The 27,952-nt window shown below is 41.2% G+C and overlaps 1 protein-coding gene across 2 annotated transcripts; it reads left to right on the forward strand.

Annotated features, from left to right (window-relative positions):
• Positions 1-1,644: 1,644 nt before the first annotated feature.
• TRAFD1 (TRAF-type zinc finger domain containing 1) lies at positions 1,645-26,411 on the forward strand. Of its 2 annotated transcripts, XM_077875680.1 has the most exons (12): positions 1,645-1,794; positions 4,107-4,172; positions 8,136-8,271; positions 8,382-8,435; positions 11,423-11,828; positions 12,877-13,083; positions 20,524-20,600; positions 22,148-22,378; positions 23,631-23,751; positions 24,608-24,947; positions 25,177-25,249; positions 25,480-26,411. In XM_077875680.1, the coding sequence occupies exons 2-12, from the start codon at positions 4,126-4,128 to the stop codon at positions 25,537-25,539; spliced, it is 1,752 nt and encodes a 583-aa protein (XP_077731806.1). In that variant the 5' UTR covers positions 1,645-1,794; positions 4,107-4,125; the 3' UTR covers positions 25,540-26,411. The 2 variants fall into 2 exon arrangements, with proteins under 2 accessions (XP_077731806.1, XP_077731807.1); XM_077875681.1 differs by lacking the exon at positions 12,877-13,083.
• Positions 26,412-27,952: the final 1,541 nt, after the last annotated feature.

The following is a 27,952-nucleotide window of genomic DNA, read 5'->3' on the forward strand; positions in this document are numbered from 1 at the left end:
TTTGTTTTAAAGATTTTATTTATTTATTTAACAGAAAGAAAGCTCAGAGCACAAGTAGAGGGAGCAGCAGTCAGTGGGAGAGGGAGAAGCGGGCTCCCCAACAAGCAGGGACTCGGACTCGATCCCAGGACTCCAGGATCATGACCTGAGCCAAAGGTAGACACCTAACCATCTGAGCCACCCAGGCACCCCCAAATTCCAGTTTTTTGATGCTCTGTGCCAGGAACCTATGACAACAACTAGATCTATTCTTTTTAAAATTTATTTATTCATATTATTTATATATACATATATATTGCTTTACAAATATATACAATTTTTTGTTGGTAGATATATTCTTTATGGTGTTGTAGCATGTATCACAATTATTGTCATTGGGCCTGTCTCCGTGGTAAGCTCTGGGAAGGCAGGAATTCATCCTGTTTGCCATTGAAGCTCTAGAATCTTATTTGGGTCCTGTTAGATAAGGTACACTCTATACATTTGCTGAGAAAAGCAATGAGGTTGGCTCTGAAGTAGTTCTAGATTTCACGTATTGCTTATGCTATAATCAAAAATAACACTTCATAGCCAACATGTCTATCAGTAGAGAACTAGTTGAATAAATTATGGTCTGCCCATACAATGGAGTAACTATCAAAAAAGAATGAAGCTGCTGTAGATAGAGATGTGTTAATAATGGATAGATCTCTAAGATTATGTAGTATCACCAACAAAAGTGCAGAATAATATTGAGTGGTATACTGTTTTTAATGGACAGTGTAAAGTGTTTACATCTTAAGTGTACAGCTTAGTGGCTATTTACCAATACATCTGTGTTTACCACTTTGCTGATTGAGATCTAGAACATTTCCAGGACTTGGAAATCTTTTTCATATTCCCCTGCAGTCCATACCCTCCAGATGGAACTCTTATTCTGACTTCTCTCACCTTACATTAATTTTGCCTGTTTTTGAACTTTATATCTTTGGAATCCCACAGAATATGCTGCCTATTGAAATATTTTAGTCTGTTACAAATAAATAATGCTTTGTAATCTACTTTTCCTGCCTGGGCGCTAGCTATATCATGAACATTCTGCAATAAAAATCTGCAATAAAAATCATGATTTTAAATTTCTGCATTGTAGGTAGTATATTCTTGGTTATATTTAAATGTTTAATTCTATTTTTTTATTCATGCGGGAAGAGGGTTTCAGAGAGTCCATACAGGCATCTGTGGAGAAAATAGGGGTCAAACCTACGTCTCAGGTGCTCAATCTTCCACTACAAAAAGCAAAGTGCTCAAATATGGATAGAGCCTTGCAGAGGTCTTGCATGAGAGCATTATAATAGCAACAAGAATGACTAATAAGTATTAATAGCTCATGACAAGAGAACAAATGCTATTAATTGTCTTAATATATTAGGCATATTAGTAATGTTTGTGCAGTATTATTCACGCAAATATTACTAGCGTATGTCAGGGACAGCTGCTGAGACCTGAGAACCGGGCCCACAGCTCAGAGCCCCGTTGCCCAACCCAGATGTGCAGGGGCCGAGACTTCCAGGGATTCACGCCCGTGAAGCTCTGAGGAGCCAATCAGCACGCAGGAGGCGGGGCCCCGGGAGCGACAGCGGTGCCATCCAATGGGCTGATAGATGGGGTCGCCCCTGGCCAATGGGCGCGCTCCTCCTCGACGGTCGGAAGTGGGGAGGCGGCTCTGGGGGGCCGTTGTTCGGCGCGGGGGCTGCGTGAGGAGTCTCTGTGTGTGCGGCTAGCGGGGTCGGCTGCAAGTCCTTGCTATCGTCCCGGGTGAGTGTGGCCGCGACCCGCGCCCGGGGACCCCCGCTGCGGCTTCGGGCTCGGGAGGAGGCCGGCATCCCGAGGGCGGGGTGTGTGGGCGAGGGGGCTGTGGGCCCCGGGGGGTCGCAGCCGCCGGGAGAAAGACGGCCACGCCGCGGCGTCTCCTCAGGCCACCGGGGAGGCCACACTTTCTCCTCAGGGAACCCGAGCCTCGGCAGCCCCGGGCGGCGCCGCCCCTTCGCAGCCTTGGCCAGGGTGTCGGGGAAGTGGGCGTCGTCCGGAGCGCCGCTGTGGGCACCGCGCCCCCGGCAGGGCAGGGCCGCAAGCCGCCGGCTTGCGGTGTAGGGGGCGGGGGGGTGTCGTGCCGGCCCAGTGAGGGCTCAGGCCACGGACCGGTGTTCGAGTCCCCACTCCGACCAGCTGTGAGGCGCCTAACTGCCTCTCCAGAATGGGATAATAATGGCTTTCACCTCGTAGGGTTGCGGTCTGGAGGAGAGGGTCCGTGCAAAGCGCTTAGCAGCCAGACTGCTGCTAATTGCGAAGCTGGTGCCCTCTCCGCACCACCACCCCCATCGCCGAACTCCCCGGCGGGGGGGTGGCGGTTGGAAACTGCCGTCTGCGCCGGGACCCGAGGGGGCAGCGGCGCCCCGGATCCCTCAGAGGGGCTCCTTCTAAGGGTGAAGTCTTGCAGCACCAGGGCACGTCCTTGCGCTCGCTCGCTTGCTCCGTACAGCGGCCCTTTGAAGTATTGTCGGTTGTCTGCCTGAAGAATTCGAGGCCCAGAAAGGTTAAAACCCCGTTACTGCAGCGTGGCGGATCCACCCAGCTCGACCCTCGAGGGGCCCACTCCCAGCCCCCCTGCCGCCAGAGGGCACTGCCCTCATCCGAGGCTCTCGACTTGGTTTAGTTTCTAGAGCACACCTAGAAGCAGACGGCCCTGAGAAAAGGATCTGGGTTTCTCCGTTTGGGGAACGTGATTTAATTTCATAGGTCGCTACTTCCTTCCCCTTAGTTTACATTTCGTACGGGAGCGGTTATCTTGAGTCATGTAACTCCCTAATTTAAAAGCTTTCCGTTGTTTACCATTGCGCTTGGACTATAATCCGTTATCTTTTCTGCACTGCATGATTAGGCCTTCTTGAATCACTCACCTTTTTCATTATGCTTTTCCAGATGTACCTTTACTTTCTCTTTCATTACATTTTAGGCCCTCTAAGGGATTTGGTTTTCCCCCCACTCCAATCCTCTTTTCTTCCTCTTTGCACTTCAGGTCTTAGTTTAAATGTCATCTTCCCACAACATTCTCTCATCGCCCTTATCTAAAGTAGATTCCCTTCATCTCCATTTGTCTGTACTTTTCCATCAAAATACTCACAGTGAGGTATTATCTATTAATTTGCTTATTTTGCTCTGTCATTAATCTGTTAGACACTATATTTCTTTAATTTATGAAGTATTCTTAGTGCCAGTGTGGCACACAGGGTCTCAGTCGACCTGTTGAATGAGTATGTGCTTTGAAAAGTGAGTTCATTCGGCAATGTCAAAACCATCAAAGAGCCCTTTTGGGGCAGTATTTAAGACCATTTTTGTGTCATGGAAAAGAGTAACCTAAAGTAAATAGTGGTAACAAAATGGCCGGCATTTTACTCTGCAACTGACATCTTGTTTAAAACGAAGGAAAAACTTTACAGTGCACAGACCTGGCAGACACTCTCAACTAAGGATCAAAGTTAACATCATCTGTAATAATAAAACTGTTGACATCATGTGCTTTCTGATATAATGCACTGAGATGAGCACAACATCAGTTCTGTGGTATTCTTGCCAAAAAATGTATTCATCATGAGAAGACGTTGAACACTTAAACTGAAGGACATTCTACACTTAAGATTTTGAAAGATGAAGAAAAACTGAGGAAGTATCCTAAATCAAAGATTAAGGAGAGAGAAAAAGATTAAGGAGGAATAACTATATGTGATATGTGACCTTGGTTTAGGTCTTGAATCAGAGAAAGTGAATTAGATGATTCATGAATATGATTTATAGATTAGTTATTAACATTGTATTAGTGTTAGTTTCCTGCATTTGATCATTTTACTGTGGTTATTTATGATGTATTGGGTGATTATACAGGATTTTTTTGTGCTTTTGCAAGTCATTTTAAAATGAAAACAAAGTAAAATCTAAGTGTACTGGGTATTAAACTGATTTAATGTACTAGTTTGGTAACATTTTCTGTGTACTTGTTTTTTGTTTTTATGTTCTGCATGTCATCCTAAAAGCAGAAATGTAATTGAAAGTTTACACTTCTTCCTTTGTAGTTTTCAGGAAGAACTAAAGATGGCTGAATTTTTAGATGACCAGGACACTCAACTGTGTGACAATTGGTGAGAAATTAAATCTAAGAAATGTTGGAATGAGAACAAACTAGTTTCTGTTAAGGATTGGTTTATTTATTGGTAGGTTAAAATTGGAACCATATATCATGTGGAAATAATATGGGACTAAAGCCTTTTTCACAATTTCATATAACTATTTTAGTAATGTAATAAAATGGTAGGTTCAGGTAGCATAGAGAAATGAGTAGAGTGATGAGGTGGAGCTGGCAGTCTGGAACTCTGGTACCTACCTTTAGTTAATGACTTGGACAGTCATCCCACTGTTTTAGAGCCTCAGTTTCTCTTTTTTCTTTTCTTTTCTTTTCTTTTCTTTTCTTTTCTTTTCTCTACTTTCTCTATTCTTTTTTCATGAGAGACAGAGAGAGGCAGAGACACAGGCAGAGGGAGAAGCAGGCTCCAATGCAAGGAGGTCTCCAGGATCACACCCTGGGCTGAAGGTGGTGCTAAACCTCTAAGCCACCAGGGCTGCCTGAGCCTCACTTTCCTAATGTATAAATGGATTTTTTTTTGTCTCTCTGAAAAAATACATTTTAATTTTTTTTAATTTATTTTTTATTCTTAAATTTTTTTTTTTTAAGTAGGCACCATGTGCAGAATGGGGCTTGAACTCACAACCCTGAGATCAAAAGTCCCATGCTCTACCAACTGAGCCAGCCAGGCACCCCTCATCATACATTTTTTTAAAAAAATACAAAAAATATACAATGTTTGGATTAGATGAGTTTTTTCCAAAATGTGTTACAAAGATTTCCCTGTGTGGCTCTCTTGGAGATGATTGGGAGCAAGTTTAGTGACGTAGGCTCTACATCTAGCAGTGAGAGTAGTTCAACCGGAGCCACTCAGCTGTTTTATAAAAACATTTTGCTTCAGTAATGGTCCACTGCTTTAAATTAAAAAAAAAAAAAAAAAAAGTGAAAGTCTTCTGGCAGTCCAGCTTAATCATTATCACTTCATGATTCCAGAATTGTTTGTGAAGACTGAGTGTAGTCTTAGATGTTAAGCTTCCTATTTTGGTGTGTTTAACCCACGTGAGTGACAAGAAAGGGCAACTCTTTCTAGCTGAAATGAAACTTAGGAGTGTAGTTAATAATTTCCTAAGACTCTGGTATTTTAATGATATGTAAGTGCTCTTACAGAAAGCTAAAGAAGAAAGCAAAACGGAACTGTGTTTATGTACTATGTTTAACTTACCAAATTGTGGTAGAAGAGAAGAGATGTTGAAGAAGGAAAATAATTTGACTCAGATTGGTATAAAATTCAAGCCAGATAACAATTTTTATTTTTTATTGTCTTTTTTTTTTTTTTTTTTGCTCAGTCTTTCAGCAGAATTAGTATGTAATCAGAGCAACTGCTGGTTGCTATATTCTTTCCCTGAACAGAATTAAGATTTTTTTTCTAAGAGAGTATCCTGCCTTGTAGGGTATTTTTTTCCTATTATGCCACTATCACTTTTTGCCCCCCCCCCCCTTTTTTTAAGATTTTATTTATTTATTCATGAGAGACACAGAGAGAGAGACAGAGACACAGGCAGAGGGAGAAACAGGTTCCATGCAGGGAGTCCGACTTGGGACTTGATCCAGGTCTCCAGGATCAGGCCCTGGGCTGAAGGCAGCACTAAACCACTGAGCCACCTGGCTGCCCCCATTTTTTTTTTTTTTTTTTTTTAAGATTTTATTTATTTGGGGGAGAGAGCACGAACAGAGGGGAAAGGGAGAAGCAGGCTCCCCACTGAGCAGGGAGCCCAACATGGGGCTTGATTCCAAGACTCTGGAATCATGACCCAAGCCAAAGGCAGCCTCTGATGGAACTGAGCCACCCACCCAGGTGCTCCAACTTTCTGCCAATTTAAAAACCATTTTAGCTTTGTGTTTTATATGTACTGTTACTGATACAGAATAATCACTGATGGAAATAATCACAAGAAAACATTGTGATTGTGTAAGAAAGACATATTGGCAGTGACATCAGTTAAAATACTCTTATCGGTTCAATTTGAAGGAATCTCAAGGCTGGGACAACATAAATAACTATGCTAAGGGGGTTAAAAAAAATAAGTTAATGGAAAGCTAATGAAAACAGGGTTATTCAAAGCCACAGCAATTTATTTAAAGGAAAAAGATTAGCACAGAAGGGTGACTAAGCCAGCACAAACTTCCCATCTAAGAAACCATGTTTAAATTCCAGGTTTAAAATTTTTGTTTTTAGAGCCATATTTCTATTGTTCCCTAAGAAAAGTTAAGGTAATCTTCAAAATGTGACCTGCCAGGGTGCCAGCCTGATTGAGTTGGGCATAGAATTTACTAAAAATAAAATAATACATTTAAAAAGTTTAGAGGCACCTGGCTGGCTCAGTCAGTAGAGTATGCAACTCTTGATCTCAGGGTTGTGAGTTCAAGCCCTACATTGGGCATGAAGCCTACTTAAAAAAAAATTTTTTTTCTTAAGTTAAAATAATGAGCGGCCATTATATCCACTGGGCCAGTAAAAATAGTTTGTTATGATTGAAGATGTTCTTGGAAGTTCTCTCTCTTCTGTTGGGGTAGAGTGTGGTTCTGGGGAACAGGAGCTTCAGTGTTAGAAGGCTTCAACTTATAGGTGTGCATGGCTGGCTCAGTGAGTTCAAATCAAGCCCAGTGTGGGTTATAGAGATTACTAAAAACAATACCCTCCCCCACCCAAACTTCAACTTTTTATTTTTGCATGTATTCAAGAACTGATTTCTGGCTCGTTGTGTTTAGCATTTAGAAGGCTACTGAGAATTTTTCTGGAAGCTTTGGCTTGCCTTTCAGTCATTTCTATCTAAAATGAAATTTCATCTTTAACTTTCTAGTTCCTCCTTGGGGCTTTTAGCAGTTTTATCTAGGTACAGAATTGTGTGCTGTCATCTCATTTAAAACATCTTGATTTTATTGGTAGATAGGAAGCAAGTATATTGGTATTTTGTCTGGTTGGAATGTTTTATGGGACTATCTTGGCTGCTAAGTTTAAAAAGAAAATAAAACCAGCAGACGAATGTTACATGTAATTGTTGCAAATATCTCTTTCAAAGTTTCCCAAGAGGTGAAAATGTATCCTAGTAAATACTCATACCCTAAAGGTCATACCCTAATAGCTACATTTGATTCTTGTTGCTTTATGTTATGATTATGTGGTCCTCAATATTTTTTGGTCTAATACTAAAATTTTAGTAGCCTTGGGGATATAGAACGTTTCTGTGTCAATAAGTTATTTTGAATAGCCCTGTAAAATAAAAATTATAGACCTATTTTCTTGATTCTTACTGTTAAAAGAAAATTATTGTAAAAATTATGAATCTCAGCACCCTAAGCAGTAATTATTAGACAGCTTTTTGTGGCATTTGTGCATGTATGATGTATAATCATGATACAGCTCTACTTTCATTTTGTTGGTGTACATTTAACGTAGCCATTTTTTTTTATTATTTTTTTTTTATTTATTTATGATAGGCACACAGTGAGAGAGAGAGAGAGAGAGAGAGAGGCAGAGACACAGGCAGAGGGAGAAGCAGGCTCCATGCACCGGGAGCCCGACGTGGGACTCGATCCCGGGTCTCCAGGATCGCGCCCTGGGCCAAAGGCAGGCGCTAAACCGCTGCGCCACCCAGGGATCCCTTAACGTAGCCATTTTTTATTTATAAATAAAGATTTAATTTATTTGACAGAGAGCGTGCAAGCAGGGGTAGCAGCAGACAGAGGGAGAGGGAGTATCAGTCTCCCTGCCTAGCAGGAAGCCTGATATATAGGGCTCAATCCCAGGGTCCTGGAATCGTGATCTGAGCTGAAGGCAGACACTTAACAAACTGAGCCACCCAGGCGCCTCACCACTCTCTTAATATTTAAACATTTTTTAGTCTGGCCTGATTTTCATGTAATACCACTGTGCATAGTTTAGTCAGTAATGCTTGCCTTTCCCTTTGATCTGTTTCTGTAGCAAAAAAGAGATTCCTGTGTTTAATTTTACCATCCATGAGATCCACTGTCAAAGGAACATTGGTATGTGTCCTGTCTGCAAGGAACCATTTCCTAAATCTGACATGGAGAGTCACATGGCTACAGAACATTGTCAGGTGAACTACCAAGTACTCAAATGTTCATAAATATTATACTTGCTATTTTGCGATAGCAAGTGGTCATGTTGTCACAAAGCCAGTTTACTGATTGTCACTTCTTACCATAGGTGACCTGCAAATGTAATAAGAAGTTGGAGAAGAGGCAGTTAAAGAAGCATGAGGTTAGTTTCCTTGTACCATGAAGAGCATGAGTCACCATGGGCCAGTATTACTGAACCACATGCAGAGCAATAATCTGATTGAGTCTTATTTCTCTATCAGCTCCACGAACATTGTCTCTTAAAGCCTATTTAAGGCTTTGACTTTTTGCTGTCAGATTCAGCTATATGGCTATTGCGCCACATGCTCAGGCCTCAGAGCCTTTCTCTTTGGAACTGAGTCTGTCGTTTCTGTTGGGTTTTAGCTATTGGCAACCTCAGTGAGTGCTAAACCAAGCCTGGACTTGCCAGTGTAGTATAATCTCTTTAACACGGAGCTTGCCTAATATCTTGTAATTTCCTTTTGACTTCCTTAATCGTTCGGGTAACATGGTGTTTATTTTTATTTTATTTTATTTTTTTAAAAGATTTTATTTATTCATGATAGACACACAGAGAGAAAGAGAAGCAGAGAAACAGGCAGAGGGAGAAGCAGGCTCCATGCCGGGAGCCCGATGCGGGACTCGATCCTGGGGCTCCAGGATCACACCCTGGGCCAAAGGCAGGCGCCAAACCGCTGAGCCACCCAGGGATCCCCTAACATGGTGTTTACACCCAAAGAAGTTTCTAAGACTGTATTTGGTGAGAACAGTATCATTTAGTCCCTAATTGAGATAAAACTGGCCATAGTTAAGTGAACATAGTTTTTGTGAACGAGCATATTAATTCACCAGTTAAAAAAAGAATCCCAACTATTTAGTTGGTCACACAGTGTGTATATGTAAAAATTGATCAAGGTAAGCACTTAAAATTGTGCATTTCATTTTATGTACCTAAAAAGATAATTTATAATATAAAAAAATAATTCATATTCATTGTAGAAAAATTGAAAAATATAAGAAGAAAACAATAACCATTCCTAATTCCACAGCACATATTTAAACATCTTAGAAATACTTTGGCACTCTTATTATTTTTTCTGAGTATTCAACCTATGTTTTACTAGGCTTCACCAACAAAGGGGGGTTATGATGTCACATTAACAGTAATGAGTATTTCTCTGGCTCTAATTTTTACTTGCTGCATAAAACAACCTCCAGACAATTGTCCTGGCTTCCATCTTCTCCCCTCCAACTATTTTGAGGAGTAACATTATAATACATCAATTATTATAAAGGTACAAGCACAAAGTATATCCTAACATTACTGCAAATTAAACCAAGATGGTTGTAGACCAGAGATTAAAGAGCTTTTTAATTCTCAAAAAAAAAAAAAAAAAAACTTTATTTGGTGTTTTGATGAGTTACTAGCACTTTTTAGGACTGTTAACAAGATACTGTATTATCTGGTATGTGCCAGCAATTTTTGCTCTTGGCTGTTGAGTAACTCTTTTTTTTTTCCTTTTTTTTTTTTTTGGCTGTCGAATAGCTTTAAATCAGTGGCATTTTTCTAATTCTTTTTTTTTTTCCCAAAAAAGACCTTTCTGAATTAGTGTTACAGCTACATGGTATATAATTTTATTTATTTATTTATTTATTTATTTAATTTTATTTATTTATTCATGAGAGACACACACAGAGAGAGGCAGAAACACAGGCAGAGGAAGAAGCAGGCTCCATGCAGGGAGCACGATGTGGGACTTGACCTTGGGACTCCCAAGATCACACCCTGGGCCAAAGGCAGGCACTAAACCACTGAGCCACCCAGGTGTCCCTATGTATTATTTTTTAAAGATTTTATTTATTCATGATAGAGGGGGAGAGAGAGACAGGCAGACAGGCAGAGGGAGAAGCAGCCTCCATGCAAGGAGCCTGATGTGGGACTCAATCCTGGGACTCCAGGATCATGCCCTGGGCTGAAGGCAGGCGCTAAACTGCTGCGCCACCCAGGGATCCCTGGTACATAATTTTAAAGTTGCAGAAGTGTATATGTAAAAATTGTCTCTCTTCTATTCCTGTTCCTAGGCCTTCTTTAATCATTTTCTTGTGCTTTTTACAAGAGGTATTTCATGCATGCACAAAACAATGCTAAAAATGTTTAAAGTAGCATTTAGAATAGGACTTGGGTTTAGTTTGTATGAAAAGAAATGTTTGCTCTTTGGCACAGTGGTTGTAAAATACCTAAACTTTTGAAATGATGTTACACTGAAGTTCTGAGTTTAAGTTCTCAAGTTTGGAATGTGCCTATCAGGGTAACATATGCCTTTATGTCTTTTTAATTTTTTGATGTTTTAATTACAATTTCAAAATCAGTTTTGTAAAAAAAGTTCTGTCCTTCATCTGCTGAGTATTTACATTCTTTGGGTCATCTTCACTGGTAATTCATGGTTTATTTGATCATTTTAAAGCCAGTGCTATATACAAATGTGCAGATTAGAAAAATCTGTGTCTTTCTAAAGGACAGCCTCTTTTCTTCATTACTAGATGCTTAAAACAGATAGGAGTAGTAAAGGGAAATTGGGCTGGTAGAGCTTTGACAAACATACCTGAATTGCTGTGCTTCTGCTATTTGCTCTTGGGCTTTTCTGGCTAGTTTTGGGTTACTTTGTAATGTGTGCACAAAATGATGATAGGGTGGCTGAGTAGATTCCTTCTAAGAATTTCTCTCTGTTGGGCAGCTCGGGTGGCTCAGCGGTTTAGCGCCTGCCTTCAGCCCAGGGTATGAACCTGGAGTCCCAGGATCGAGTCCCACGTCAGGCTCCTTGCATGGAGCCTGCTCCTTCCTCTTCCTGTGTCTCTGCCTGTCTCTCTCTCTCTCTCTCTGTCTCTCAAGAATAAATAAATTAAATCTTAAAAAAAAAAAAAAAAAAAAAAAAGAATTTCTCTCTGTAGATCCTGGTGACAGAGACCAAGAGGGAAGCTGTGACTCTTAAATGCATAGGAAGAAGGCATGGCAGACAAAGCTAGGGTTGGAAGAGAATATTAAAGAAATATTTTTTACTTTCTTTTCTCTGCATTAAAACATAGCTTCTTTTGGATTGGCATACTAACTGCCTCATTACTGTGTTGCAGGAGACTGAATGTCCTCTACGGCTTGCCCTTTGCCAGCACTGTGATTTGGAACTTTCTGTTCTCAAATTGAAGGACCATGAAGATTACTGTGGTGCCCGGACGGAGCTTTGTGGCAGTTGTGGGCGCAATGTCCTGGTGAAAGATCTGAAAACTCATCCTGAAGTTTGTGGGAGATTTGGGGAGGAAAAGAAAGATGAGGTTGCCGTGCCTCCTAATGCATATGATGAGTCCTGGGGTCAAGATGGAATCTGGATTGCATCCCAGCTCCTCAGGCAAATTGAGGCTCTGGACCCACCTATGAGGATTCCCCGAAGACCCATGAGAGCCTTTGAATCAGACCTTTTCCATAGTAGGACTACCAACCAAAGGAACATGACAGCCCAGTTTCCAATTCAGAATAATCTATGTGAGTTGTGTTTGGATTAGAAAACGAATGGTATCAAAATCTTGGCAAATGATAACAGTTTTGGGGGCAAATAGATCTTAATTGTAGAAACCTGACTGTGGTTGGATAACATTAGAAAGAATACCTAACTTTACTCTAGATTGGAAATAATAGAACCTTTTTGCTATTGGATTATAGCTAGCATGGATGATGACGATGACAGTGACAGTCCTGTTAATAGCTAATATTTACTGAGTATACCCAGCATATGCTTCAGGCATTTGTAAAGGGCTTTATATATATCAAATGATTTAGTCTTCACAGGCATTCTTCTGAGGGTAGATAAGTGGTATAGCTGGGAATTGAATTCAGGCAGTCAGACTTCATGCTTCACACCATTCTGTTATAGTGTAGAAATCTATGAAAAATGTTTAGTAGCACAGTGCTTGTCTCATATAGCTCAATAATTTTGGGTATTAATAAAAACTAGAATAATGAACCTTTTATCACAGCAGAATTAATATTTGGAGCCCTGTGAGAACAGGAAGACTAGGCCTATTTTATTCCTGCACAGATGCCTTTAAACCTTGGATATTTGCTAGGCATGGACTTGAGTAAGGTAGCAACATCTCTATTTTTTTTTTTTTTAAGGTTTATTTATTTTAGAACGTGAATGCGAGTGAATGGGACAGGCAGAGGGGGAGAGAGAGAAATCTCAAGCAGACTCCACACTGAGTGCAGAGCCTGAACGCAGGGCTCAGTCTCATGACCCTGAGATGAGGATCTGAGCCGAAATCAAGAGTCAGATGCTTGGGATGCCTGGGTGGCTCAGCGGTTGAGCATCTGCCTTTGGCTCAGGGTGTGATCCCCAAAGTCTCGGGATCGAATCCCACATCGAGCTTCCTGTATGGAACCTACTTTTCCCTCTGCCTGTGTCTCTGCTTCTCTGTGTGTCTCTCATGAATAAATAAATAAAATCTTAAAAAAAAAAAAAAGATGCTTAACTGCACCACCCAGGCATCCCACTACTATATCTTGAATACTGGTTATTATTTTTTTTTTCTTCCAGTGGAAGAACAAGAAAGACAGGAAAAGAATAGAACCCGACAAGCCTCAAAAGAGGGTGGTGAAGACAGTGCAAACTTGGACTTCATGTTGGCCCTAAGTCTGCAAAATGAAGGGCAGGCCCGCAGTGTGGCAGAGCAGGACTTCTGGAGGGCTGTATGTGGTGCAGAGCAGTCCTTTGAAGGTTCCAGTGCTCTGAATGACATGAAGGGTAGGTTTGTTTATTCTGCACTAGCCCCTGTCTCTACAGGTTTTTTAACTCATATCTATATAATTTGTAGAAAATCAAGAATTTTTCATGAGATAAGATTTGCCTTTTTTTTTTTTTTGCTTTTTCCCAACTTTTTATTATTAAAAAACCTTAGAAGACTTTTAATCATAGAAAACTGGGGGGTGCTTAGGGGGGAGTGGGTTGGGGGGATGGGTGATGGACATAAGGAGGGCACATGATGTGATGAACACTGGGTATTATATAAGACTGGTGAATCACTGAACTCTACCTCTGAAGCTAATAATACATTATATGTTAATTGAATTTAAATGAAAAAAGTAATCAAAAATACAAAAAAAAAAAGCACTGACGGTAAAAAAAATAGTACAGTGAATGTCCATATACTCCTTATTTATATTTGCCAATTTTAGTATTTTCCACTTATATATTTTTATGTCTATCCCTGAACCATTTGAGAATAAATTGCAGGCATAACATTTTATTCTTACTTTAGCATTTATCTTAAGAACAAGGGTATTCTCGGCGCCTGGGTGGCTCAGTAGTTGAGCATCTGCCTTTGGCTCAGGGTGTGATCCTGGGGTCCTGGGATCGAGTCCCACATCAGGCTCCCCACAGGGAGCCCGCTTCTCCCTCTGCCTGTATCTATGTCTCTATCTCTTGTGAATAAATTAATAAAATATTTTTTAAAAAAGAACAAGGGTATTCTATGTAAACACAATATGCATATTAATTACTCTTAGGAAATTTAACAAAAGTTCCCTACTTAAACATAATATATCATTTGGAGCTTATTTTATTTACAAAATCCAAGATTACACATTGTATTTAGTTTTTTTAAGGTTAATTTAGGCCCCTCCACCACCACCCTTTTTTTCTTGTAGTATATGGATACTTTTTGAAGAGTCTAGAATAGTTGTTTTGCAGAATATTTCTTTCTCAACTTGGATTTGTCTGATTGTTTTCCCTTGGTTAGACTCAAGTCATGCACTTTTGGCAGAATTCCCACATTGGCGATGCTGTGTCCTTCTCAGGATTTCACTTTATCTTATTAAAATGAGATCTATTAAATACCTCCATTATATGAGTAGTTTTTCCTTTTATAATAACTAGGTGCAGATGTTATTTTGAGGTTGTGAGGGAATGAGACATTTATGGAATCTTTTATTTAGCAGTTTTTTGTATTCACTACTGTTTCTTGCTTGAGTTAGATATAACTGGTGATTGTACATTGGTGATTTTTCTGTTTTTTTTTTTTCTTTTTCTTTTATTTTAATTTTTTTTTTTTTTTTTAATTTATGATAGTCACACACAGAGAGAGAGAGAGAGAGGCAGAGACACAGGCAGAGGGAGAAGCAGGCTCCATGCACTGGAAGCCCGACGTGGGATTCGATCCCGGGTCTCCAGGATCGCACCCTGGGCCAAAGGCAGGCGCCAAACAGCTGCGCCACCCAGGGATCCCTGTTTTTATCCTTTGTTCTACAGGTTATTATTTTTTTTAAGATTATTTATTTTTATTTATGATAGACACAGAGAGAGGGGGGGCGGGGGGCAGGCTCCATGCCGGGAGCCTGACGTGACGTGGGACTTGATCCCGGGGCTCCAGGATCGCACCCTGGGCCAAAGGCAGGTGCCAAACCACTGAGCCACCCAGGGATACCCTACATTAGTTATTCTATAAAGAACTTTGCTCCCCTCCCTGCTCTCATTTAAAAAGAATTCTGGAGTGCCTGGCTGGCTTAGTCTCTGTGACTCTTGATCTTGGGGTCAAGAGTTTGAGCCTCAATGTTGGGTATAGGAATTACTAAAAAAAGCAATAGATAAAAACAATTGTGGCTTGGTGTTTTGGTTTTGGTTTTTTTATTATTATTATTTTTTTAGTATTATTGGACTATTGGACTCATGGATTAAAACTAAGTTTTTAAGAGTAAAAGTTGGATTGTGTTCAGTGAACCACCCCTTTGAGTCTTTTGTTTGGAGAACAGTATATTTGAGGGATGCATGTCATACATATATTAAGTGTTGGAGTTGTTAAGAGGGTTTGGGGACCTAAACTTAAGCAGCTGTCAGCTATAAGTTTTCTTCATACCACTATGTGAATAATAATTCCAAAAATAATAGGGTAGGGATGCCTGGGTGGCTCAGTGGTTGAGCACCTGCCTTTGGCTCAGAGAGTGATCCTGGGTAGTATAATTCTTCACATCGTGTTTATTTTTTATTTTTTAAAAGATCTTATTTATTTATTCATGAGAGACAGAGAGAGGCAGAGACATAGGGAGAAGCAGGCTCCCTGCAGGGAGCCTGATGTGGGACTGGATCCAGGACTCTGGGATTACAAATTTTCAACTACTGAGCCACCCAGGTGCCCATTTGTTTATTTGTTTTAATTGAAGTGTAGTTGAGAAATTAGTTTCAAGTGTACAACATAATGATGCAACCATTCCATACATTATGAAATGCTTACCACAATAAATGTATTACAGTGTTATTAATTATATTCCCTGAGCTGCACTTTCCATCCCCTTGAGTAGAGGATATTTAAAAACGATTTGCATCTATAATAAAAATGATTGTGTATGAATTAAATAGGTGAATTACATGGTATGAAAATTATATCCCAATAGATCTGTTAAAGAAAAAAGTAAAATTATTTTAAAGATTTAAGATTGTAAAAGTGTAAAAGGAAGCATAAGTCTCCTTCTCACCCACTGATAAGTCTCCTGGTTCTCCCCAGAGGTTACCACCTCCAGTAGCTAACAGGTAGCCTATATTCTTTGTACATCAAAGGATGTGAATATGTAATATGAGATTGTTTAAAAGCTGGTTTTATTAGACTTTCTGCATCTTGGGGAGTAGAACAGGGCTTGCCAATGTAATGTTTGGCTTTGGATTCTTAACCATTTCTAAGTTTGGCAACTCTTTATGGGATGTTGGTATTCAGGTTCTCCCCTTTATTACCTTAGATCTGTTTTTTTACCTAATAGTTGCTGCTGCTTTCTCTTAGGAAAATGCACTAGTCCAAAGAAAAGCATTTTCCAAAATCTGAGCATCATCTTTTAATGTGAGTCCCCTTATCAACCTTTCAGGCTTGACTTTTATGATGCTAAAGAAAGTAAAATGCAGTAGCATAGTAGTGACAGGTGAAGACTGGGTTCAGTCTTTATTTTCTTCTTTCTTGATCATACCTTAGATTGTTTTATTGACTTTTGTTTGTTTGTTTCATTCCATTTTTCTTCTCTGCTAGTTTGGAATTTATTTTAATGGATTTATTCATGAGACACACAGAAAGAGTCAGAGACCTAGGCAGAGGGAGAAGCAGGCTCCCTGCGGGGAGCCCAATGAGGGACTCAATTCCAGGATGCCAAAGGCAGATGCTCAACCTCTTAGCCACCCAGGTGTCCCTAGTTTAGAATTTATATTCTCTGTTCTTGTGATCGTTGCCCTGTAAATTTCAACATGTTTATTTACTTTAACAAAGATTGAAATCAACCTTGTCACACTTAACCCAATTAATACAATACCCTTAGAATTAGGATCATCCCTTTATAACTTAAAAACTACTGACGTATTGTTAGTGTTCTCGTTTTCTTTTTAATACCATGATACAGACATTTTTTTCTTTTTTAAGGTTTTATTTATTTGAGAGAGAGAACGAGTGATGGGTAGGGACAGAAGGAGAGAGAGAGAGAGAGAGAGAGAAGCAGACTCCCTGCTAAGCAGGAAGCCTGATGTGGGGCTCGATCCCAGGACCCTGAGATCATGACCTGGGCTGAAGGCAAATGCTTAACTGCCTAAGCCACCCAGGTTCCCCAGATACAGTCATTTCTTGTTTTATATACTCATTGTATTTGTTTATTATATGTTAACCATTTTCTTTGCTCACCCTTTCTTCCTTATTTCTCAGAACTTCCTTCTAGGATAAATTTCTTCTTAAGATACATTCTTTGGAAATTCTGTTGAAAGTGTCTGGATTATAAATTCTCTATCTTCTCTGTCACACAGTTCTAGATTGCCAATTATATTTCCTGAGTTCTTTGAAGATATTCTATTTCTTGGCTTCTCTTGTTGGCTATAGAGAAATCATCTGTTAGTGTTATTTCTCTATAGGTACTTTGTCTTTTCTGTCTGACTGATTTTAAGATCTTTTTGTCTTTGAGGTTCTGCAGTTTCCTGATGATTTCTCTGGCTTTAAATTTCTTGGGATTTGCTCGCCTTCCTGATTAGTAAATTTAGTATTTTTCATCTACATGGAAAATTGTGATATGTTATTTCTTTGGTTATTTTGCTTGTCTTCTATTCTTCGTAGTCTTTTTCTTTGTTTTTTAGAGATTTTATTTATTTGAGAGGGGAGAGAGCATGCAGGCAAATGCAAGAGGGAAGGGGTGGGGGAGCACAGGGAGAGGTAGAGAGAATCTCAAGCAGGCTCCCCACTGAGCACTGAGCCTGACACAGGGCTTGATCTCATGATCCTGAGATCATGACCTGAACCCAAATCAAAAGTCTAATGCTTAACCGAGTAAGCCAGGCGCCCCTACATGTTTTAGATTTTACTCTATCTCCCATGTTTCTTAAATTTTTTGTTTGTCTTCTGTGGTACATTCTGGGTAATTATAAATGTCTTTTTTTTTTTAAGATTTTATTTATGTATTTGACAGCACAAGCAGGGGGAGAAGCAGGCAGAGGGAGAGGGAGAAGCAGGCTTCCCACAGAGTAGTGAGCCCTATGTGGGGCTTGATCCCAGGACCCTAAGATCATGACCTCAGCTGAAGGCAGACACTTAACCAACTGAGCAACCCTGGCATTCCTTAAATGTTTGCTTTCTAATCTGTTGTTCAATATGTCCGTTGAGGTTTCCATTTCAGTGATTATATGGTTTTCATTTATTGTATTTGAGGTTTTTTTCTAAGGTTTTTAATTTATTTATTCATGAGAGACACAGAGGCAGAGACATAGGCAGAGGGAGAAGCAGGCTTCCTGTGGGGAGCCTGATGTGCGACTTGATCCCAGGACCCCAGGATCATGCCCTGAGCTGAAGGTAGACACTCAACCACTGAGCCACCCGGGCATCCCTATTCTATTTGAGTTCTGTTTGATTCTTTTTTTCTTCAATTTGCCTCATCATGTTTTAAATGATGGGCTCCATGCGCTCAGTGGAGAGTCTGCTTAAAGATTCTCTCCCTCTGCTCCTACTCATGTGTGTACATATGCACTTTCTCTCTCAAATCTTAAAAAAAGAAACAACCCAAAACACTTTTATATCTGGGGTAGTCATATTCCACTTCGTTTTTAAACATCTCTTTAAACATTTTAAATATTTTTCAGTATGGTTCTAAAATGTATCTAAAGTCTCTTTTGCTCTATGTTGTTTCTGATGACAGTCATGGTGGCTTACTGCCTCCTGCATGTGTATGGTTTTTTTTTTTTTTTTAATTAATTTTTTTTTTATTTTAGAGAGCATACAAGTGGGAGGGGCAGAGAAAGAGCGAGATACTTCCAAGCAGACTCTGTGTTGAGTGCAGAGCCTAGCACAGGGCTTGATCCCATGACCCATGAGGTCATGATGTGAGGCAAAATCATGAGTCAGACATGAAATGGACTGAGCCACCCAGGTGCCCCCTGTGTGTGTGTGTGTGTGTGTTTTAAGAATGTATATATATTTTTTATTCATGATAGACATAGAGAGGCAGAGACACAGGCAGAGGGGAGAAGCAGGCTCCATGCAGGGAGCCCGACATGGGACTCAATCCCGGGTCTCCAGGATCACACCCTGGGCCAAAGGCAGGTGCTAAACCACTGAGCCACCCAGGGATTCCCCCTTATGTGTGTGTTTTAACATTAAACTTGGGATCTCTGGGTGGCGCGGCGGTTTGGCGCCTGCCTTTGGCCCAGGGCGTGATCCTGGAGACCTGGGATCGAATCCCACATCAGGCTCCTGGTGCATGGAGCTTCTCCCTCTGCCTATGTCTCTGCCTCTCTCTCTCTCTCTCTGTGACTATCATAAATAAAAACTAAATAAAATAAAATAACATTAAACTTTCTTATGTGTTATGAGAGTATTTATATATGCTTCTGGCAGGTGCCTAGGGATACTATTGAGTGAATTGTTTTAATATTTTATTTATTTTTAAAAGATTTAAGACAGTGCAAGGAGGGAGGAGAGGGCAGAGAGAGAGAGAGAAAATCTTAAGCAGACTCTGCTGAGTGTTGAGCCTGACATGGGGCTCCATATCATGACCCTGAGATCATGCATGACTCAGGTACCCCCTAGGATAATTTTAATTGAAGTTTTGATTGGCTTGGGCTTTTAAACATTATAAGTATAAAATTATGTAAAAGCAAATATCGATTCTAGACTCATCTGGGCAAAGGCCAAATGCTAGCAACTGTTGGTAAACATTTTTTCTTCTACCCAGATTGAAGACCTAGGCAGGCAAGTTTTCTTAACTCTTCTCATTGTTTACTTTCTAGTTTGTTTTTTGTTTGTTTGAAGATTTCATTTATTCATGAGAGAGACACAGAAAGGGAGGCAGAGACTCAGCAGAGGGAGAAGCATGCTCCCCATGGGGAGCCTGATGCAGGACTCAATCCCAGGACCCCAAGATCATGAACTGAGTGAAAAGTAGACGCTCAACCACTGAGCCACCCAGACATCCCTGTTTACCCTCCAGTTATTCAGCAGTCTTATTAATGCTGTTGTGTTTGGGGAGTCCTGGGTTTAAAACTACTCTTATTTATTTACTCATAAAATTACTTTTATTGAGCATCTTTTTTTGTATTTTGTACTGGGAAAGATTTTTTTTTTTTAGGATTTCTGTGTACCAGTCCTAAGTGAGCCTCAACTTCTTGATCTATAAAATGAGGGTAATGTAGGATCTCCTTTTAAGTTTTCCTTGAGGATAAAGATAATACACAGAAGCTTTTAGATTAGTGCCTATGGTTTGTACACATTTACATTCTTCCTTAATTAGAGTAGTGGGTAAGCAACTACTTTACTCTTATTCAGGAAATTGTGGCAAGTAAATCTCCTTTTTCATGCTGGACCTTTTTCCCCCTAGGATTTGTCTTTTAGATGGTTCCTCTGGGAGGATTTACAGCCTCACAAATTGCTACATCTAAGAAATGTCATAGGAAGTCAAACTTTTTTTTTTTTTTAAAGATTTAATTTATTTGACAGAGAGACAGCACAAGTAGGGGGAGCAGGAGGCAGAGGGAGAGGGAGAAGCAGGCTCCTGCCAAGCAGAGAGCCTGACAGGGGCTTGATTCTAGGACCCTGGGATTATGACCCAAGCCCAAGGCAGACACTGACTGAGCCACTCAGGCACCTCAGAAGTCAAATTTATATATATAACTTCACACGGGGGATAAAAAGTTGAATCAAGTTCATTTTTGTCATTGAGTCTGACTGTGTGGCCTGATACTTAGGTGCAGCTGACCGGACCATGTTGCCTTGTGAATTTTGTGAGGAGCTCTACCCAGAGGAACTGCTGATTGACCATCAGGTGTGTTGTGAGTTATTTGAGGAATGTGTGCAGGCCATAGTTGGTGTTGTAGGCCACATGAGATCTTGAGCAAACTAATTTAATATACCTGTGGCAGGAGTAGCAACTGTGTTTCTTACCATGGTGTAACTGACCTAAGGTTAGGAGACCTTAGCTTTTGTTCTCTTTTGGAAAAATAATGTTCATTTTATTTTTATGTTTTTAAGATTTTATTTATTTATTCGTGAGAGACACACAGAGAGAGAGAGAGAGAGAGAGAGACGCACAGGCAGAGGGAGAAGCAGGCTCCATGCAGGGAGCCTGACATGGGACTCGATCTCAGGACCCCAGGATCATGCCCTGGGCCAAAGGCGGTGCTAAACCGCTGAGCCACCCGGGCTGCCTAATAATGTTCATTTTAGCAGGCCTGGTTGCTCTCATACTGTGGTGGCTAGTATACATTTCTACTGGCCATCTTAATCTGGTGTCATTTCATGTCACAATTTTGATTTATTGGAGGTATACTGAAATCTTTGTAGTTCCCTGGAAAGGTTAAGAATCTTTTTTGCGCCTTCTTTTTTCTGCCTGCAAGATGTGTGGCCATCCTGCTTCCTACTCCTGCTTCCTCAATACACCCAACAACACAGACCCTTTACTTGTAGACTTGGTTCTGACATGACTTTTAGGAAACCATCCTGAGGGATGTTCTGAAGTCAAGGTCAGAGGTCCCACCTGTGTCCTTCTTGAAAGTATGCCCACTTCTCTTTTAGCCTGTCATGGTGTGGTGTCCTGATTACCTGTTGATCTGCACCAATTGCTGAGTTCCTCGAGAAGGTTCTGTGTTTTCCTAGCTACGGAATCTCTCAATACCTGGTGTATGAAAGGCTGTCACATGCTTTTTGAATGATTGAAAAGTTCTTGAGCCATTTAGGAATGATTAGAGAATAACCTTTGTGTTTGAGGATTACCTGGTGGAGGGAACCACTCTTTACCTCAACACTTTTGCTCTCTCTCGTCCAGCATTTCTGTAACTATTAAGTACTTCCTGTGCTCTAGGTGGAACATAGATTCCCCCCATAAGTGGAATAATTACAGTATTTGAATATGTCTACTTTTTGTTTTGGGAGAGTAGCATAAGAAAACCCATTATAGTCGTAACAGCCTCTTTATGACTGTGGGAAGAATCTTGACTCTTCTCAGTTTAAAAAGAATCATTACAGGGCTCCTGTCAGGCTTAGTTGGTAGAGCATGTGACTCTTGATCTCAGGGTTATAAGTTTCATCCCACATTGGGTGTAGGATTACTTTTTAAAAGAAAAAAAATAATCACATGAACATAGTAAAAAAAACTTTAAAACAGCACAAAAATGTTTAAAATAAAAGTAATGTTCCATCTTCATTTGCACTAACCCTTTTTAAGTCTCTCCAATATTAAGCATTATTGACATTTTGTGACTTTTAGACTGTGTTTTAGGAATGTAGTGTTTTCCTTAATGCCTGCTTTTTTTTTTTAACATGGGTTTTTTTTTTTTTTTTTTTTTTTTTTTTTTTTTTTTTTTTTTGAGACAGACAAGCTGTAATCCTTCCTGTGCCTTACCTTCACTCAATATGGGCAGCACTTCCCCCAGAGGGGTGGAGGACCCTGATGTCATCTTCCAGAAGTTTTTGCAACAGGCTGCGAATAATCAGTTAGACTCTTTGATGGGCCTGAGCAGTTCACCCCCTGTGAAGGATAGTATCATCATTCCATGTGAATTCTGTGGAGTACAGCTGGAGGAGGAGGTGCTGTTCCATCACCAGGTAAGAATCCCTAGAGGACCTGTCCATTTCACTCCATGCAGATCCTTCAAATGAACCTAAAATTTTCAGAAGTGAGAATATTTCTTTAGCTTTTAAGTTGCATGCATACCTGACCTGGCTTTTGCCCTGTTCTGTGAACTATCTGAGGTGTACACTACCTTAGGCTTTCAGACTTTATCTCTGTCAACTAAAACCATAATGTCATTAAGTGAGGAACCGAGTAGACAGGACTCCATTTAAGCAGACATCCAGGACCTGGCAAAAGGATTTACTTTTTATTTATTTATTTTTTTAGAGGGTAGAAGAGCACATGGGGGAGGCAGGAGAGGAGGGGCAGAGAGAGAATCTTAAGCAGGCTTCACCCTCAGTGGAGCCAGATGCAGGGCTGGATCTTATGACCCTGAGATCATGACCTGAGCTAAAATAAGAGTCGAGTGCTTTAACCAACTGAGCCACCCAGATGCCCTGTGCCAAAAGGATTTTGATGAGTTTCCCTGAGGTCACTAATAAACATTTTATTTTTGACCAAGCAAATTCTTCCTGTTGTGGTGGCATTTGTGGTGGCATTCCAGGAGACCTGGAGGTCTGGTTCTGGCTTTACCTTTATGTTTGACCTTAGATAGGTCCTGTCCTCTCACTGGAGAGATCTATCAGTGAAGGAGTTAGACTGGACAGTCTGAAGCTCTTTTTCACCTTTGTAGTGTAGGATTCCAATCTGTTGCTAAAAAATACATTTTCTGCCTACATTTTCTTGTTTGTTATGAGGAGCTGATACTGGAGGTATGTTCGGGGTTATTTCAATAGTTGACCCTATATAGCTCTTGATAGAACATCACACATTTCATTTCTGTAAGAAGGATTTCTCCTTTTGGATCAAGCAGTAGACCCAGTAACTGCTTGTTGTCTCTGAGGGGAGACTATGAAATAAGTAACCATGCAAATATTCTATGATCAAAGTATTGACATGCTTTTCCAGGTTCTTAAGGCCAGCCTTCCCTTCATCCTGGCAGAGTCAGAGTGCTTCTTTCAGTGCCTTAGGTGCTAATGGGAATGATTGTGCCATTCCATATGTGTTTCTTCTTAGTCGCAGGCCCTTCCTCACAGTGGTTGTCAAAGTCATGTCTGTCTCCTCCCTTCCCCACTAAGATGTGTTTACCCAGCCTGTTCTTCCTTCCTTTCCTCTTGCTGCTCCCTCTCAGTTATCATAGGAATGATTCAATCTTGAGGAACTAATTCTGGTTTTTCTTGTTAGGACCAGTGTGACCAACGCCCAGCCACAGCAAACAACCATGTGACAGAGGGGATTCCTAGACAGGATTTCCAGCCTCCAGAGACCTCACCAGACCTGCCCAAGAGGCGTGTCAGACACCAGGGTATTAGCCAGGGCTGAGCCAAGGCCACAGGTCTGCTGCTGGCTCAGGCCTGCTTACCACTTCTCAACTGCTACTTTAACATGGGGGTTACCTGAATTCTGAATTACTAGGCACAGTAGGATCACATTGGGGACTCTTTTGAGGCTAATTGTGGTCCCATGTTAGACTGAGCTTTTTTTTTTCTTAAAAGATTTTATTTATTCATGAGAGAGACAGACAGAGACAGAGACACAGAGGGAGAAGAAGGCTCAATGCAGGGAGCCCGATGTGGGACTCGATCCTGGGACTCCAGGATCACGCCCTGGCCTAAAGGCAGGCGCTAAACCGCTGAGCCACCCAGGCGTCCCTAGACTGAGCTTCCTTAAGTGTATTTATAGGGTAATGGCTTTGGGGACAGCCACAAGATATGCTTCTCAGTGCTTATTCAGATGCAGGTCTCTTATCTGTGCAGTTAGTGGATAACTTGGAGATAATTTTCACACTTCACTATGTCTGCCCTGGGTTCCTGCTTCTAGTTGAACTAGGTTTAGGGTACTCAAATTTATTAGTAACATTATTTACAAACCTCATGAGGTGGCAATTAAGCTGTTTTTGAAACCAAACCACTACAAAGCCAATTGAAAATCATTTTTCGAGATTTGCTGGCACACCATTGTTGAATACTCAGGAGACTGTATTTGAGGACTCAGGTAGTAAGCGTGAACAAAGTGTTCCTAATCTTGTCCTGGAGATGTGTGTTTCAACAGTAAGGCAATTGTCTTCTACCCAGAATCCTATTATTCCTGCCCCAAATCCAGCACCAATAGCAAGAGCAGGCTTTTCCCAAAAGCTGGTGCTTTCTTTTTTCTCTTCTCAGGAGACCTATCTTCTGGTTACATGGATGATATCAAGCAGGAAACAGCTAAAGGGCCCACCTACCCTCTTCCCCCCAGCAGACCCATTAATAATATGACAGCTACTTATAACCGACTGTCAACATCCACATCAGGCCCCAGACCTGGGTGCCAGCCTAGCCCTCCTCGCATACTGAAGCTCAACAACTTAGACAGCCAGGATAGCCGGGGACGCAATCGAAACAGCCATAATGCGGCCATGGTCACCGGACATGTTCCAGTGATTCATCCGGGACGAAATCTCTACCCAGAAAACCTTGTACCCTCCTTCCCCCGTGCGCCCTCAGGGAGATACGGAGTAAGGTAAGAATCAGTAACCCAGGAGTGGTACTTGGGAGTAGCTCCGGAGAACAGAATATGGACTTTGCTTGTATTGTGACCTGATTCCAATATGTTCTTTTGCTTTCTGTGGGTTTTTCATTGTTCATTTTGTCTGCTGGTGGAAAGTTGCTATTGTCTGGTTCTGGCTGTTTCTGACTTTTATTCAGAGACATCTTAGGAACTAGTTTCCAATCCTTCTCTTTTATTTCAGTGGTAGGAATGAAGGTGGCAGGAACTCACGGGTCACCTCCACAACAGCCAACTACCGCAACAGAACTGCAAAGGTAAAAAAAAAAAAAAAAAAAAGAACTGCAAAGGTAATTGGGGATCCAGCCAGTAATGCTCAATGAGGACTCAGAAATGAGTGGGGCTGGCATGGTTCTTGGAGTCAGAAGAGGTGGGCATTGAGCAGTGGATGAGGTTTTCATAGAAGTTTGACATTTCTAGGGTTCTAAAGAAGGAGGGCTGCTTTACACTTCCTCCTTTCTACTTCATTTGTTCTCTTGTTTAATAGGCAAAACCCCCCAAGCAACAGGGAGCTGGAGATGCAGAGGAGGAAGAAGAGGAGGAGTAATGGCGTTGCAGAGAACCTGCACAGTGGTTTCATCTTCTCTGCAGAGCAGCACTTGTGTGGTTCAGGCCCCACCTCTTGGGCTCTATGGGCAGGGGAGGTTTTACAGATTTTAACTTTTTCTAGGTTATGGCCATTTTGTGTCTTTTGAGATTGTGGGAGTTTGAGGGTTCGGGGGGAGGGTTAGCAGGGAGGCTGTTGAGAAATGTTTCATCTTTAGCTGCTGCCTTTTGGCTGCACAGAAATATAAGTTATGACCTCTCAGCCCACCAGGGTTCCATCTTTTGACATACTATTACCACTGCTTCTTGGTGCTGTGAAGTCCTGGTGGAAAGAGGAGAGAGAATTCTGGAAACCTGGTACTCACCAGTGTAGTGATTCTCTTCCCTGCTGGGGCCTCAATTTGGGAACTTTTAGGTAACCTCTCCTGTGTACTGCCCCTCCCCAGTCTAGAATTTGGGCCTCTAATATGTATGGAGGCACTCTGGTACAGTGTTCAGGCCAGTTGCAATATATGTTAGGAAAAGGCTTTGGAAATGAGTTGAGCTAGAGGTGAGTGCACTAGTGGCTTTGTTTTAATGTGCTTCTTTGGCATTTGGCATAACTGCCTCCTGTTTCTGGTGGGGAGCACAGCTCCTTTGTCTTTACTGTCTTCTGATGGAGAAGGCTGGGGGCTCCCTGTTGCCACGAGGGCCACACTGAGCTCTGCCCAGATCAGGACTGAGGCCTAAGCTCCATGGCTTGCTCTGAAAGCCAAGTATCAGAGCCCCCATCCCCTCTTTTTATTTTACTACTACTACTACCATTATTATTATTATTATTATTATTATTATTAACATACTTGTAATAGAAATAAAGTTTGTACTTGGAGTTCAGCAGAGTCTTGTGGTTCCTTCTCCTTTGCGCTCTCTGGAGACCTCAGGGAAGGCAGAAAGAACAGGCTGGAGTCAGCCCTGAAAGGGGATGGGGAGCAGGACTAAGCTTTCTCTGTGCTTCCTGGAATAGTTCCAGCATGAGCTTCTTCTCAGAGCCAGACATTCAAGATATAGTTTTCTAGGGACCCCTGGGTGGCTCAGCAGTTTGGCGCCGCCATCAGCCCAGGGCGTGATCCTGGAGACCCGGGATCTAGTCCTATGTCGGGCTCCCTGCATGGAGCCTGCTTCTCCCTCTGCCTGTGTCTCTGCCCCTCCCTGTGTGTCTCTCATGAATAAATGAATAAAATCTTTAAAAAATATATAGTCTTCTATTGGATTTTGAGGAAATGGATGGTTTGTTGCAGCTCTGGTGATGATCTGCGATGGAGATGGGACTACTTCCAATTGAATAGAGAAAGGCAGACTTCTTTCTTTCTTTTTAAAGATTTTATTTATTCAAAAGGGAGTGAACAAGAGCACAAGGGAAGGAGGCAAGGGAAAAGCAGACTCCCCACTGAGCAGGGAGCCTGATGCAGGACTCCATCCCAAGACCCTGGGATTATGACCTGAGCCAAAGGCAGACATTTAATCAACTGAGCCACTGAGATTTCATGAAAGCCTTGGTCCTGAGAGTGGTTGAGCTTTAGCAGAATTATCCATTACCCCTCAGCACTTCACAGTTTCCACAGGACTTTAGTTCATGTTGGTCATGTTGAGCTCATTTGTTTTTCTCCTGACAACCTAGTGGGGTGGGAAGAGATGTAAGAATTGCCTTTTTTCATCAGTGGAAGAGAGTGATCTGCATAAGGTTATGCAGATTAATTCATGGCAGAGCCAGGTCTCAAATCCAGGTCTGAGTTATACTGAGAAAAAGAAGTGAGACCAGAAAAAAGAATATGGAATATAAAACTATAGGGTTTTTTGGGTATGCTTTATGTCAGTTATACCTTAATAATAGCTCAGAAAGAACTTCTTGTCTTTGATGAAAGAAGCCAGAAGGACTGAGAGACTTGTGCCACTTGTGGCATGATTGAAAATCCCCCTGGAACTTGAAGAAGGTGTGAGGAAGAATCCTGTGGCAGAGAGAGAGTGATTTGGGGCTTGTCACCTATAACTTTAGCTTTTGGGGATGGAGATGGATGAACTTGTTTTCCTTCGCTTTGGTTGGATTAGACATTCAGTAAAATAGTAATTTTTTTGGTTTTACTTTCTTTAGTATTTTCTAGTTTCTTTTTTTTTTTTATTTTTTTTTTAATTTATTTATGATAGTCATCAGAGAGAGAGAGAGAGAGAGGCAGAGACATAGGCAGAGGGAGAAGCAGGCTCCATGCACCGGGAGCCCGACGTGGGGTTCGATCCCGGGTCTCCAGGATCGTGCCCTGGGCCAAAGGCAGGCGCCAAACCGCTGTGCTACCCAGGGATCCCAGTATTTTCTAGTTTCTAAATGTTTTTATTTACAATGGATATACTTTTTGAAAAGTTTTTTGAAGATTTCATTTTAG

This window comes from Canis aureus, chromosome 27 (genome assembly GCF_053574225.1).
Source record: "Canis aureus isolate CA01 chromosome 27, VMU_Caureus_v.1.0, whole genome shotgun sequence".
Classification (NCBI taxonomy): domain Eukaryota; kingdom Metazoa; phylum Chordata; class Mammalia; order Carnivora; family Canidae; genus Canis; species Canis aureus.